This window comes from Salmo salar, chromosome 09 (genome assembly GCF_965601325.2).
Source record: "Salmo salar chromosome 09, fSalSal1, whole genome shotgun sequence".
NCBI lineage: Eukaryota > Metazoa > Chordata > Actinopteri > Salmoniformes > Salmonidae > Salmo > Salmo salar.
Window position 1 is genome coordinate 33,022,949 of NC_138299.1, and position 15,740 is coordinate 33,038,688.

The window sequence follows — 15,740 nt, forward strand, 5'->3', positions numbered from 1 at the left end:
CCTTTGCCTTGATGACAGCTTTGCACACTCTTGGCATTCTCTCAACCAGCTTCATGAGGTAGTCACCTGGAATGCATTTCCAACAGTCTTGAAAGAGTTCCCACATATGCTGAGCACTTGTTGGCTGCTTTTCCTTCTCTCTGCGGTCCAACTCATCCCAAACCATCTCAATTGGGTTGAGGTCGGGTAATTGTGGAGGCCAGGTCATCTGATGCAGCACTCCATCACTCTCCTTCTTGGTCAAATAGCCCTTACACAACCTGGAGGTGTGTTTTGGGTCATTGTCCCATTAAGCGCAAACCTGATGGGATGGCGTATCGCTGCAGAATGCTGTGGTAGCCATACTGGTTAAGTGTGCCATGAATTCTAAATAAATCAGAGTTTCACCAGCAAAGCAACCCCACACCATCACACCTCCTCCTCCATGCTTCACGGTGGGTACCACACATGCGGAGATCATCCGTTCACCTACTCTGTGTCTTACAAAGACATGGCGGTTGGAACCAAAGATCTCAAATTTGGACTCATCAGACCAAAAGGACAGATTTCCACCGGTCTAATGTCCATTGCTTGTGTTTCTTGGCCCAAGCAAGTCTCTTCTTCTTATTGGTGTACTTCAATAGTGTTTTTTTGCAGCAATTCGACCAGGGAAGCCTGATTCACGCAGTCTCCTCTGAACAGTTGATGTTGAGATGTCTCTGTTACTTGAACTCTGGGGGCTGCAATTTATTTGAGCTGCAATCTGAGGTGCAGTTAACTCTGGGTCTTCCTTTCCTGCGGCGGTCCTCATGAGAGACAGTTTCATCATAGTGCTTGATGGTTGTGACTGCACTTGAAGAAACTTTCAAAGTTCTTGAAATGTTCTGGATTTACTGACCTTCATGTGTTAAAGTAATGATGGGCTGTCATTTCCCTTTGCTTATTTGAGCTGTTCTTGCAACAATATGGACTTGGTATTTTACCAAATAGGGCTATCTTCTGTATACCACCCCTACCTTGTCACAACACAACTGATTGACTCAAAAGCATTAAGGAGGAAATAAATTCCCCAAATGAACTTTTAACAAGGCACACCTGTTAACTGAAATGCATTCCAGGTGACTACCTCATGAAGCTGGTTGAAAGAATGCCAAGAGTGTGCAAAGCAGTCATCAAGGCAAAGGGTGCCTAGTTTGAAGAATCTCAAATATATTTTGGTTTGTTTAACACTTTTTTGGTTACTACACGATTCCATATGTGTTATTTCATAGTTTTGATGTCTTCACTACAATGTAGAAAATAGTACAAATAAAGAAAAACCCTTGAATGAGCAGGTGTGTCCAAACTTTTGACTGGTACTGTATATCTGTGGAGAGGATTTTACCCAAAACATTTTACAGCCTTTTTGATCAGTGTTCATATTTTCCTTTTCAGCTACTGTGACAATTAATTCATACCTCATGAAGTGGTACATATCAAATATGTACATGAAACACAAACGCAGAGTTTTGGGAACAATTATCAAAATGCGTTACTGTTATTCAAACAATGCTACCTTATCATCTTGTGATTAACCACAGGTATAGACATATGCTTTTTGATAGAAACCATAGACAGGTTGTAATAAGTGTAGAGTTCTGAAAGGAGAGTCAAACAGTGTGACTTCCTATAGCCTAGTGTGATTTGGATTTATTCAGTGGAACGAGAGAGAGAGCAAGAAAGTAAGGGACCTGGTGTATCAGGGCTCAGAGCCTTTTCTAATGTCTGATTAGCAGTCAATTGTATCACTCCAAAGACAACTCAATTTTCATTGAGGGGAGGAGGGGGGGGGTCAGGAGGCAGGCAGGGCTGGAGGGATGACATGGTGACCCTAGTGAGCCGAGAACTGATAATTAGACTTTGGGTCAAAGGGACAGAATTATTTGGGTTGTATAGATAGCAGTCTCCTCAAGCCACATGAGATATTACATCCTGTTACAAATGGCACAGGGAATCCATGCGAGAGTGTTCAAAGTCAATCTTATATTGTCCACAGAAATCCCAATATTGAAAGCGCCAACTAACTAGGGACCAAATCATTTAATTTGACTCCTTTCGAAGGGAAGGGCTGTTCCTCAGTCTCAGCATTGCCTTCAATTTCAGGGTCTGGTTGAGGCCACAGCTCTAACATAGCATGATAATCATGTCTGATTCATCCTCGCTTTATTTCAGACAAGTTGGATCCCGGGTTACGGTTGGTCATATGACAGTCATGTCACTGTCACTCATCAAACGTGGTTGAAGTTAATGAAGGGTTTGACGTCTCCTGTGTATGCCCTTCGACTTGGCCCATAAAAAGTGCATTTCAGTGAGCTATGCCTATATAGGCTACTGTACGTGTATATGAGTGGAACCCTGTGTCCATGCAAACTCGCAGACAGACTTGAATAGATTATGGAAGCACAGGTATCCCAATCTATGAATCCATAGTCAACACAAGGATTTGTTTTAAGACGGTCATACCATGGATCAAGTAGCTATTTGATTTGGAATTTTAGGACCCTTTTAGGCATTTATAAAATATTGAATTTGGCCTTTACTACTATAGCCCATAGAAATGCATTGAATAACATTCATAAATGGCAAAAAAGACAGCCAAAAAAATATATCAACGGATAAGGTTTTGAAGGTCTGTCGTATATATCTAGGAGATAAGAAAGCTCAGGAAATATAGAGCCTTCCGTAAGTATTCAGACCCCTTGACTTTTTCCACATTTTATTACGTTATAGCCTTATTCTAAAATGTAACTAATGTGCCTTATTCTAAAATGGATAGGATTGTGTCGAGGCGCAGATTTGGGAAACATTTCTGCAGCATTGAAGGTCTTCAAGAACACAGATCTCTAGAGTTCCTCTGCAGAGATGGTTGTCCTTCTGGAAGGTTCTCCCATCTCTGCAGCACTGCACCAAACAGGCCTTTATGCTAGAGTGGCCAGACTGAAGCCACTCTTCAGTAAAAGGCACATGACAGCACGCTTGGAGTTTTCCAAAAGGCACCTAAAGACTCTCAGACAATGAGAAACAAGATTATCTGGTCTGATGAAACCAAGATTGACCTCTTAGGCTTGAATGCCAAGCCTCACAACTGGAGGAAACCTAGCACCATCCCTATGGTGAAGCATGGTGGCAGCATCATGCTGTGGGGATGTTCTTCAGCCGCAGGGACTGGGAGACAAGTCAGGATTTAGGGAAAGATGAACGGAGCAAAGTACAGAGATCCTTGATGAAAACCTGCTCCAGAGCACTCAGGACCTCAGACTGGGGCGAAGGTTCACCTTCCAACAGGACAACGACCCTAAGCACACAGCCAAGACAATGCAGGAGTGGCTTCGGGACAAGTCTCTGAATGTCCTTGAGTGGCTCAGCCAAAGCCCGGACTTGAACCCGATCAAACATCTCTAGAGAGACCTGGAAATAGCTGTGCAGCAACGCTCCCCATCCAACTTGACAGAGCATGAGAGCATCTGCAGAGAAGAATGGGAGAAACTCCCCAAACGTAACAAAATGTAGAAAAAGTCAAGGGGTCAGACTACTTTTTATTATTATTATTTTTATTTATTTTTACACACATTTAACCCCTGTTTGGGGAGGCACAAAACTACCTCCATGCTTCATTTCATTTTTTAAACTGGTTACCTTCATGCAAGCTGTAGAGCAAAACACCACAGATTTCGTGAGAATTTCGTCTTTCCATAGAGTGGTCATATTAGGTTGTAGGCCAAACCATTCAGATGTTTTCCATGAGAAGACCGATTTTCGGGATATCTCAGGGTCTGAGAAACAACACTGTAGCTCGGTGACCTTCCACCGCAGATGCGGAAGGTTGCCATAGGCGGATGTGGTGGATTGAGACGCAGCCCATGCAAAAAACAATATCTCCAGCTTACACTGACGGATTTTGATGGGGATTTTTTTATTATTTTACTTAGTTTGACACACCGATAGACTCTAGGGGGTTTTAATATGGCGATGGGCCACCACGAGAACAGCTTCAATGCACCTTGGCATAGATTCGACAAGTGTCTGGAACTCTATTGGAGGGATCCAACGCCATTCTTCCACGAGAAATTCCATAATTGTGCGTTTTGTTGATGGTGGTGGAATACGCCGTCTCAGGCGCCACTCCAGAATCTCCCATAAGTGTTCAATTGGGTTGAGATCTGGTGACTGACACACACACCCTTTAAACCCCCTATGCTCCTTTGAGATGCCTCTTTCAAGTCACTGAGTTCCCTTCTTCTAGCCAGGGTAGCCAAAATAATGGGCAACTGGGCATTTTCATACATGACCCTAATCATGATGGGATGTTAACTGCTTAATCAACTCAGGAACCACACCTGTTTCCTTTATTTTGGCAGTGTGTTGATGTGTGATGTGGTGTTGACTATTTGGCCATCGTTATGTAAACAGTCATTGTGCTTAAGTCTTATACACTTCTGTACATTAGTTGCATGCACATGTGAACAATGTAGCCCCGTTATTATATTGAAATGCTGAACAGTGTTACAGTACCATGATTGGACAGGTAAGATCACGCCAAGTAAACATTTGCATCTGAATAAATGTGTCTATGGAATCCTTCAAACAAAAGAGAAACCATGAAACTTTCCAGTACACAACCAACCCCCCTCCTCCTCCTCCTCCTCCTCCTCTCTGCAGGCAGCATTGTATATTGTCAGTCCAATACAACAAAATGGTCTTGTCATATAAAGGTGTTTTGCTGTGAGACAGAAGCAGTGAAAAATCACAGGAAGCCAACGGAGGACAGATGTGCAATTATACTATTTTTACTGCCAGGAGCACAGTATGTGAGAGGGGAATTAGCATCACACCTGTGTATAATTGGTTAAATTAGCTTGTATAATGCCAGCTCTGAATAGTGGTGGACTTCAGGGTGTGTGCAATGTTAGAAATCCAGGGTGTTGTTTAGACTCCATTAGGAAACTTTTCGAGGGAGGAGAGTAATGGTCTGTAATCTTGAGGCTCGGGGCAAAAGAACACTTGTGTCCTCACAGTGGTGTTGACAAACAAGGTAAATCAGTTCAGTTAGCCGTACAGTAATGCTCATGTTACAAGTCAGAGCGAGAGAGGCTATATAGTTCAGTGTTTGAGACGCCTAAACTGAGTCTCATTACAATATACCATGCCTCGCTTCCCAATTAAATGAATCAGACTATGCATAGTCCTACTGTAGAATATTCTCATGGATTCATGGCAGGTTCTAGTTACTGTGTAGGGTGGCTACTGTACATCATCTGGTCAATGCAATAGGTGAAAAACTGAAGGAGGGACAGGGATAGATAGTATTATCTTATATTGAATGGTACTTACATACTTTACTTATGGAGGTGAAATGTGCCAGACGATGGCATGCCATAGCTCTCTGTTGTTCATGACAGCTGGTAGGTCCTCTGTTCTGAGACCAGTGTCTCGGCAGATGTTGCCCACGTTTCATGTGGTCATCCTGGAGGTCTTCGCCTATCAGGGTACCCGCAGTACGAGATATGCTGGTGGCCAGCTGTGATTGGGACATGAAAGGAAAACGTGGACATCTCTCTGACTTTCCTCAGCTACATATGGTTCAAGGGATGTTTATGAATTTTCAAAAGATCAATCTTGCCAAAGATCAATTTTTGGGCCATGATTCTGTTAATTCTGATCAAATGTCTCAGATTATGCACACACAAAAATTACACTTTCAGAAACTTAACCCACCCTATTTTATAATGTGACAAAGAGAATTGTGAAAAGAGGATATTCTGATACAGTATTCCAGTTTAACATTTGTCAAATGTCCTTAAAAAAAAACAAATCAGAAAAATATTAAAAATGTATTTTTTTTAGGCCCTTGACACTTTCAAAAGCCTGAAATAAAAGTAACTATCAAAAGGAATGTATTGTCTATTAGCGCCATCTATTGGTGCAGTGAGACCAAAACCTTTGGCGATACAGAGTTAATCATTTCTGCCCACCAAATGCAGAACATAGCCTTATGTACATACAATTCATTTAATCATAAAGAAGTTATGGAGCTCTATAAAGCAATGTATTCTTAAAGCATAGACAATTTTGGTTTTATGTAACCTGATGGACCCAGATACGTTTTTGTTATTTAATCATATGCTCTAATTGAATATTTCCCTTGACATGTGCACCACACCAATACTTTTTCACAGTACAAGAGTTCCAAGTACCGGTATTTCAGACAGAAATGTTTACCTGAATAAACCTATATAAAAAGACCAGAGTATGCATGTGAATCAAGTATGCTTAGAACATTGTATATGCTAGATATAAAGTCATAGGGCCTATGTCTCAGTTTGTTTAGTTTTTTTTCTTGCTTATGTACTGCTTCAGGGCCGGCTTAGGGACCCTATTTATTTTTAGGAACTCAGTCAGGGTGTCAACTTACTGTTGAGAGTTGGAAAAGTAGAATACACAAGGTGCAAGTTTGAAATTTGGTTGTGCATCAGCAATTTTTCTGTTATGTCAGTCACTCAATTAGCCATGTCAGCTAACAATTTTTAGATTGGTAAGTTAGTCTAGCCAGCTATCTAAATCATGGCCAAATACCAACCAGGCACATGCCCAGGGTCCCTGAACTCCACGGGACCCGCATTGAATTTGTCTCTCACTCAGATATCATTAACATGGCATAAGTCATGGCAAAATGGTTAGAATTGCAGGAAATTCAATTTAAAAGTGAAACATTTTCTCCACCCCATGGCAAAATGGGGGAGGGTCACTAAAATGTTTTGCCTGCAAGGTGGAGGGGGAAGCCCCCCAGTGAAATCTTGCTTATGGCCCCAAAAGACTAGAACCGGCCTAGCCCAAGATGTGCTCTTAAGAATAGGTTTAGGCTACTACATGATACTCACATTGTCTCTGTACCCATCATGAGGTTGCTACAACCTAGCCTATGAATGAAAGTTTACAACGTCAAAGTAACAGACAGTGACACATTTAATACTGCCTTGCACACTCTTGCCTGCATCTAGCTGATCTAGGGTGTAATCATTAATCCAACAGTTGAAAATTTGAGTTTCTATTGGGCAAATTCAGGTATGTTTATCCTTCTTTCGTTTAAAAACATTATTCAACAGAATTGGCAGAATGAATATACCCCTGATCACATGCAAACACAGTTCACTTTCATAGCAGCCACATAAAAACAGTACGATCAATTTGCTTGTTGTGTGTATATATAAAATTCCTTATCGCAACTATCTACACGCTCTCCTCCTCTCACCTTTTCCCTTCGCTTGTGGACTTCAGTGCACAACACATCAGCTGTCTGTGACCAGGCAAAAAAAAAAAAAAAAATCCAAGCCAAACCTTCATATTATGACCGCTAACCACTACACACAGCCTACATCGTTGTCACATCATAGTCAACATACTAGACCTATCGCGTTAGTAACCACCTACAATCATGCAGTACCTTGTACAGTCAGAAAGCAGTTTAGCAGCTACACCGGCAGGCCACGGTGGCAATAAATAAATCAAACCAAAAGTTTACCTTGACTTGGAAGAGTTCCGGCGTTGGATAGCCATAGCCGGCTAGCTAACATAGCATCCCTCTCTGAGCCAGGTGTTTGCATTCACTAACTAAGTGAAAGTAAAAATTTTATTTAAAAAATACAACCAAATATAGCTAGCTAGCTCTGTCGATTCTCCTTTTTGTTCCAAAATGTTAAATTATTGTCTTTCACTCTCTTTGAGTCAACTACTCACCACATTTTATGCACTGCAGTGCTTGCTAGCTGTAGCGTATACTTTCACTACTAGATTAATTCTCTGATCCTTTGATTGGGTGGATATGTCAGTTCATGCCGCAAGAGCTCTGATAGGTGGGAGGACATCCTCCGGAAGTTGTCATAATTACTGTGTAAGTCTATGGGACGTGTGACAACCATGAGCCTCCTAGGTTTTGTATTGAATTCAATGTACCCAGAGGACAGAAACTAGCTGTCCTCTGGCTACACCATGGTGCTAACCTACAGAGGGCTGCTGAGGGTACTGTAGACCTTCATAGCAAAACAGTGTGTTTTAATCAATTATTTGGTGACGTTCATATATTTAGTATAGTTTTAGCTAAAATGTGTAACTTTTTTTTTTTAAAGTGTCACTATTTCCATTTTTATGAAATTCACTTAAGAGATATGGCCGTGTGTGACTCTAACCCTATAATAACGTGTATCAATGTATTCTTTTTGTATTATTATTTCTTGCTGGTATGAAAGATAAGCAGTGCTTGACTTGGGCAGGAGCTAACCAGAGCTGAGTACCAGCACCTTACATGTTCTACTGCTTGAGCTCCTGTTCCTCTTACAGAATATTAGCTCAAACGTATTGTGGAGCTCCTTCACCTAAATATAAACAGTACTGACACCATATTTCAGTCCCAAATCAAGCACTGAAGATAAGGTCCTTATGCTTCCATAACCGTACCGCAAGCAATGCTTGTTCATGTTCACACCGAGCGTCAGGTCTCTTAACAAAACTCCACCTTACATAAGACGCCTTCGTCCAATGACTCTTATGTGTAATGGAACCGAGGGTCACGATCAAGGACTTTCAACATGACTATAATTAAATTAAATCAAATCAAGTTTAATGGCTCCCCTCCCAGATCTTGTAGAAACATTAATATCAGTGGACTATATGCTTTGTTTCTGTTTTTATTTACATTTTCAGATAGGCTTTTATTCTGAAAATAATTAGCAGATTCTACCGGAAATCAACGTTGTGACTCTTCCCATTTCCGAATGTTTTGGTTCGATTTGAAATTTACCTTCCAAAGACGAAGGGCGACGAGGGAAATTTAAAATCATGGAAAAACAAACAAACTAGGTTAAGTCCATATAAATCGATTAAAAGTAAGATGGACGTTTGCATTCATTGTGTATAGTAGATAGCTAGATTTTAGCTATGCACTTCTGTAACATAGCTTTTTAATTAGCTAGCTACTTAGCAAGCTAATGCGTTAACATATCATTGTCATGTATTTTTTGAAAAGCACTAGAATTCACCGCTAAAGCTATCTAAATATCGAGAACGTCATTGGGTCGTTACACGAATGCGTAAATCTCGTTGCTACTTATTTAATACAGATAACGCCTATGAGGAAGACTTGGAAAAAATATGTATCTAAGCTGAAGCTATTTATAAATGCATACCCATAGCTCTGGTTTACCGCGCCACAACAATGTGCTGTGGCACGTTTCCCCCCAGTTTTGTTTAGTCATTGTATTCAGTATACTTTCGTAACTCACCAACGTGAAGATATTGCTAGAATAATTTAAAACTTTTCTCCGTCCACTAAAACGACTTGGGCATTTTATCGGCTGTATGCAACAGCAGCCCGCAATTGGGGACGTTCCTACATGTGGGCATTCCTGCATCTCCAGGAACACCCCCCCGAGTATCCCCTTGGTTCCTTCATGAACCACACCCCTCGAAAGTCCCTTTTGTTCCTGCATAACCCCCCCTTTTCATGCTTGTGTGAAACTTTTGGATGTGGGTCAAAAGGGAAATAAAAGTATTATCTGAGTTTGTTGTGCCCCTGCCTGTTGTGTACCGGTGTCCTCCTTAGGACTAGCTTGCTAAGCTAGCACACTGGGTCATTCGCTCCCGCCAGCTGAGCACTTGCCCTCGTCATCGGTAGCGGTAGCTAGCAACGGTTGTCCACCCCGCCTCTTCTGTGGGGTTTATCGGAGGTTGGCATCCAACGTTATGGTGCAATAACCGCATCTAGGTTATTGGACCTATAAAAAGAGGGGTTGAACGCCCAGAATTGCGGGTTGCAGTTGCACCCTTCTCGCTGCATGCTCATCCGACATGTGCATGGACCAGAGCTATACCCGGAGAGTGGGCCCTGGCCCACCTGCTTAAAGTAAACAATGGAGCCAATGTATTCCCAGACAGTTTCACATGCAAATAGCTATGATTATCTGTAGTGCCCAAGGAATGACATTCCATGCAACAGAAAGGTATTTGAGGTGCGCTCAATTCAGCTTGGAGTTTGCACTTTTGGGACTATTCCATTGGTTCCATTCTACAAGGCAAACTAGCATAAGTTAAGCACAGCTCCAGTATTTGACATGTATCAGACACAGCCTGGTATCTTGAAAGTTTGCTGATACAGCTATGACATTTATTTTTCAGGCAATTTGTTTCACGTGAAGAATCAAGGTCCTCTTACTATTGAAAATGAAGAGGAGGATTCGGAGATCCGAGCAGGAATACTTAATAGACTGTGAGTGATCAGTATGAAGGCCACTATGTTGTTGTAGTATAACATTTTATCACTTTTTTTCAACACTTTGACTTTGATGACAATGGTGAGAACACGCATGATCAAACCACCCTACCCAAAAGATAAGGTACTTATTTATTTACATTGAACTTGAAATGTCTTCTCTCTATTTTAAGGTTGTGCACTTTGTAAATGCAGTGAGAATTGTCCAGACAAATATGGCGAGAAGATCACACTTAAGTCACAGGAACTCACTGTGCACTACTTTTGCCTGGTAAGAGAGTGTGCGTGTTAGAATTACTCATTGTTCATGAATTATGGCCTAGCTTAAACCAAAATATCTTTTCATTGCGGAATACTATTACTCAAACAGTAATAATCTATTTGTTTTATCATTCAGTTGCTTACTGAAGGCACCTTAAATGTACAGAATGTTTACAATGTCAGATGAAAGGTGGCAACTTAAATTCCCTGGTTTTCCAGAAATCTTGGTTAGAGGACTCCGGATTTTCTGCTTATACCCTCCTGATTCCAGCAGTCCTCCAACCAGGATTTCCGGAAAACCAGGGAAATTATTGAAAGTTCCCGGAATTTTGCAATCCTATTCAGATGTTTTTATATTCCAGCTGATGTCAAGCGGCGTGTATCAGCGTGGAGAGGAAAACGAAGGGATTTATGGCTTCTTGGTGGATGATATTAAACAGGAGGTCCGAAGATCCTCCAGACTAGTAAGTTCATTCATATTGAGGGCGTATTTATTTATCCTACTTTCATTATAGGCAAGGTACCATTTAGCCCTTGATTGTGACTCAAGAGTCTACCTCTGAAAATAACATATAGTTTCAAGTTTTAATGTGACATGCACAAGTGCAGTGAAATGCCTTTCTTGCAAGCTCAAAACCCAACAATGCAATAGTCAATAACATTGTAATACAACAAATAACATAAATTAGATCAAAAACAAAAGAACTAAAAATAAAAAGAATACGAGAAAGTAAGTAAGAATACTATAAATAGGGCCAGTCAGTTCCAGTACCATATCTACAATGTGCAGGGATGCTGGAGTGATAGCTGTAGATCAGGGTTCCCCAACTGGCGGCCCGCATTTGATTTTATTTGGCCCCCCCAAGTTTTCTGAGCAAGAAAATTATTATGTTTTAGGCAAATATATAGTACCAGTCAAAAGTTTGGACACACCTACTCATTCAAGGGTTTTTCTTTATTTGTACTATTTTCTACATTGTAGAATCGTAGTGAAGACATCAAAACTATGAAATAACAAAGGTAGGGGTGGTATACAGAAGATAACCCATAAAAGACAGAGTCCATATTATTGCAAGAACAGCTCAAATAAGCAAAAAGAAATGACAGTCCCATTATTACTTTACGACATGAAGGTCAGTCTATCCGGAAAAAGTCAAGAACTTTCTTCAAGTGTAACATTCTCTGTTTCACGGAAACATGGCTCTCGGGATATGTTGTCAGAATCGGTTCAGCCACCAGGCTTCTCCATGCATCGCGCCGACAGAGATAAACACCTCTCTGGGAAGAGGAAGGACGGGGGGTGTATGCTTTATGATTAACGACTCATGGTGTAATCATAACAACATACAGGAACTCAAGTCCTGCTCACCCGACCTAGAATTCCTTACAATGAAATGCTGGCCATTTTACCTACCAAGATATAGTCACAGCTGTGTACATTCCCCCTCAATTGAACACCAAGACGGCCCTCAAGGAACTTCACTGGACTCTCTGTAAACTGGAAACCATATATCCGGAGGCTACATTTATTGTAGCTGGGGATTTTAACTAAGGAAATTTGGGAACAAGGCTACCTAAATTCTATCAGCATATTGATTGCACGACTCGTGGGGCTAATACTCTCGATCACTGCTACTCTAACTTCCGCGATGCATACAAAGCCCTCCCCCGCCCTCCCTTCAGCAAATCCGACCATGATGCCATCTTGCTTGTTCCGTCTTATAGGCAGAAACTCAAACAGGATGTACCAGTGACGAGAACCATTCAACGCTGGTCTGACCAATCGGAGGCCACGCTTCAAGATTGTTTTGATCACGCGGACTGGAATATGTTCCGGTCAGCCTCAGAGAACAACATTGACCTATACGCTGACTCTGTGAGTGCGTTTATTAAGAAGTGCATTGGAGATGTTGTACCCACTGTGACTATTAAAACCTACCCAAACCAGAAACCGTGAATAAATGGCGGCATTCGCGCAAACTGAAAGCGCGATCCATCACATTTAACCAGGGAAAGGTCTGGAAATATGGCTACATTTAAACAGTGTAGTTATTCCCTCTGCAAGGCAATCAAACAAGCGAAATGCCGGTACCTGGACAAGGTGGAGTCGCAATTCAACGGCTCAGACACGAGACGTATGTGGCAGGGTCTACAGGAAATCACAGACGACAAAAAGAAAAACAGCCACGTCACGGACACCGACATCACGCTTCCAGACAAACTAAACACCTTTTTTGCCCACTTCGAGGATAATACAGTGCCACCGTTGCGGCTCGCTAACAAAGACTGCGTCCCCCCCTCTCCTCCGTGGCTAACTTGAGTAAAACATTTCAACTTGTTAACCCTCGCAAGGCTGCTGGCCCGGACGGTATCCCTAGCCGCGTCCTCAGAGCATGCGCAGACCAGCTGGCTGGTGTGTTTACGGACATATTCAATCCCTCCCTATCGCAGTCTGTTGTCCCGCATGCTTCAAGATGGCTACCATTGTTCCTGTACCCAAGAAGGCAAAGATAACTGAACTAAATGACTACCGCCCCGTAGCGCTTACTTCTGTCATCATGAAGTGCTTTGAGAGGCTAGTCAAGGATCATATCACCGCCACCTTACCGGCCACCCTAGACCCACTTCAGTTTGCGTACCGCCCCAACAGGTCCACAGATGACGCAATCGCCATCACACTGCACACTGCCCTATCCCATCTGGACAAAAATAATGCCTATGTAAGAATGCTGTTCATTGACTACAGCTCAGCATTCAACACCATAGTAGCCTCCAAGCTCATCATCAAGCTGGAGTCCCTGGGTCTCAACCCCTCCCTGTACAACTAGGTTCTGGACTGTCTGATGGCCGCCCCCAGTTGGTTGAAGGTAGGAAAAAACGTCTCCACTTCACTGACCCTTAACACTGGGGCCCCACAAGGGTGTGTGCTCAGCCATCTCCTGTACTCCCTGTTCACCCACGACTGTGACGCCACGCACGCCTCCAACTCAATAATTAAGTTTGCAGACGACACAACAGTAATGGGCCTGATCACCAACAACGGCGAGACAGCCTACAGGGAGGAGGTGAGGGCACTCTGAGTGTGGTGTCAGGAAAACAACCTCTCACTCAACGTCAACAAAACAAAGGAGATGATCGTGGACTTCAGGAAACAGCAGAGGGAGCACCCCCCCATCCACTTTGAAGGGACAGCAGTGGAGAAGGTGGAAAGTTCCTGGGCGTACACATCACAGACAAACTGAAATGGTCCACCCACACAGACTGTGGGGTGAAGAAGGCGCAGCAGTGCCTCTTCAATCTCAGGAGGCTGAAGAAATTGGTCTTGTCACCTAAAACCCTGACATACTTTTACAGATGCACAATCGAGAGCATCCTGTCGGGCTGTATCACAGCCTGGTACGACAACAGCACTGCCCTCAACCGCAAGGCTCCCCAGAGGGTGGTGCGGTCTGCACAATGCATCACCGGGGGCAAACTACCTTCCCTCCATGACACCTACAGCACCCGATGTCACAGGAAGGCCAAAAAGATAATCAAGGACAATAACCACCCGAGCCACTGCCTGTTCACACCGCTATCATCCAGAAGGCGAGGTCAGTACAGATGCATCAAAGCTGGGACAGAGAGATTGAAAAACAGCTTCTGTCTCAAGACCATCAGACTGCTAAACAGCAATCACTAACTCAGAGAGGCTGCTGCCTGCATTGAGACCCAATCACTGGACACTTTAATAAATTGATCACCAGTCACTTTAAACAATGGCACTTTAAATAATGCCACTTTAATATTGTTTACATATCTTTCATTACTCATATCATATGTATATACTGTATTTTATACCGTCTACTGCACCTTGCCTATGCCGCTTGGCCATCGCTCATCCATATATTTATATGTACATATTGGGGAATTGTTAGATTACTTGTTAGATATTACTGCACTGTCGGAACTAGAAGCACAAGCATTTCCCTACACTAGCATTAACATCTGCTAACTATGTGTATGTGACCAATAAAATTTGATTTGAAGTACAGTGGCAAAAACCATCAAGCGCTATGATGAAACTGGCTCTCATGAAGACCGCCACAGGAAAGGAAGACCCAAAGGTACCTCTGCTGCAGAGGATACGTTCATAAGACTTATCTGCACCTCAGATTGCAGCCTAATTAAATGCTTCACAGAGTTCAAGTAACAGACACATCTCAACATCAGCTGTTCAGAGGAGACTGTGAATCAGGCCTTCATGGTTGAATTACTGCAAAGAAACCACTACTAAAGGACACCAATAAGAAGAAGAGACTTGTTTGGGCCAAAAATTACGAGCAATGGACATTAGACCGGTGGAAATCTGTCCTTTGGTCTGATGAGTCCAAATGTGAGATTTTTGGTTCCAACCGCCGTGTCTTTGTGAGACGCAGAGTAGGTGAATGGATGATCCTGAGTGGCGCAGCGGTCTAAGGCACCTCATCTCAGTGCAAGAGGCGTCACTACAGTCCCTGGTTTGAATCCAGGCTGTATCACATCTGGCCGTGATTGGGAGAACCATAGGGCGATGCATAATTGGCCCAGCGTCATCCGGGTTTGGCTGCGGTAGGCTGACTTGCCTAGTTAAATAAAGGTTACTTTTTTTATGGATGCATATGTGTTTCCCACAGTGAAATATGGAGGAGGAGGTGTGATGGTGTGGGGGTGCTTTGCTGGTGACATTGTCAGTGATTTAGTTAGAATTCAAGGCACACTTAACCAGCATGGCTACCACAACATTCTGCAGCGATACGCCATCCCATCTGGTTTGCGCTTGGTGGGACTATCATTTGTTTTTTAACAAGACAATGACCCAACACACCTACAGGCTGTGTAAGGGCTATTTGACCAAGAAGGAGAGTGATGGAGTGCAGCATCAGATGACCTGGCCTCCACAATCACCCAACCTCAATCCAATTGAGATGGCTTGGGATGAGTTGGACCGCAGAGTGAAGGAAAAGCAGCCAACAAGTACTCAGCATATGTGGGAACTTTTTCAAGACTGTTGGAAAAGCATTCCTGGTGAAGCTGGTTGAGAGAATGCCAAGCGTGTACAAAGCTGTCATAAAGGCAAAGGGTGGCTACTTTGAAGAATATAAAATATGTTTTGTTTAACACTTTTTTTTATTACTACATGATTCCATATGTGTTATTTCATTGTTATGATGTCTTCATT

General features: G+C 42.6%; 1 protein-coding gene and 1 long non-coding RNA gene across 3 annotated transcripts in view; one reads left to right on the top strand and one right to left on the bottom strand.

The window, feature by feature from the left end:
• The window catches only part of LOC106611205 (uncharacterized), a 22,474-nt gene extending 13,055 nt beyond the window's left edge, over window positions 1-9,419 (bottom strand). Inside the window, exons 1-2 of the long non-coding RNA XR_001330072.3 lie at window positions 9,294-9,419; window positions 5,350-5,536 (exon numbers count right to left, since the gene is read on the bottom strand). This is a non-coding gene — a long non-coding RNA (uncharacterized LOC106611205). The remainder of the gene's footprint in view (window positions 1-5,349; window positions 5,537-9,293) is intronic.
• The window catches only part of LOC106611201 (G2/M phase-specific E3 ubiquitin-protein ligase), a 26,355-nt gene continuing 19,377 nt past the window's right edge, over window positions 8,763-15,740 (top strand). The window contains exons 1-4 of one of the 2 annotated variants that reach the window (XM_014211168.3): window positions 8,763-8,897; window positions 10,186-10,276; window positions 10,453-10,550; window positions 10,903-11,004. In XM_014211168.3, the coding sequence (XP_014066643.1) occupies window positions 10,231-10,276; window positions 10,453-10,550; window positions 10,903-11,004 (246 nt within the window). In that variant the 5' untranslated portion in view covers window positions 8,763-8,897; window positions 10,186-10,230. The remainder of the gene's footprint in view (window positions 8,898-10,185; window positions 10,277-10,452; window positions 10,551-10,902; window positions 11,005-15,740) is intronic. The other variant, XM_014211169.3, reaches the window with a different exon arrangement.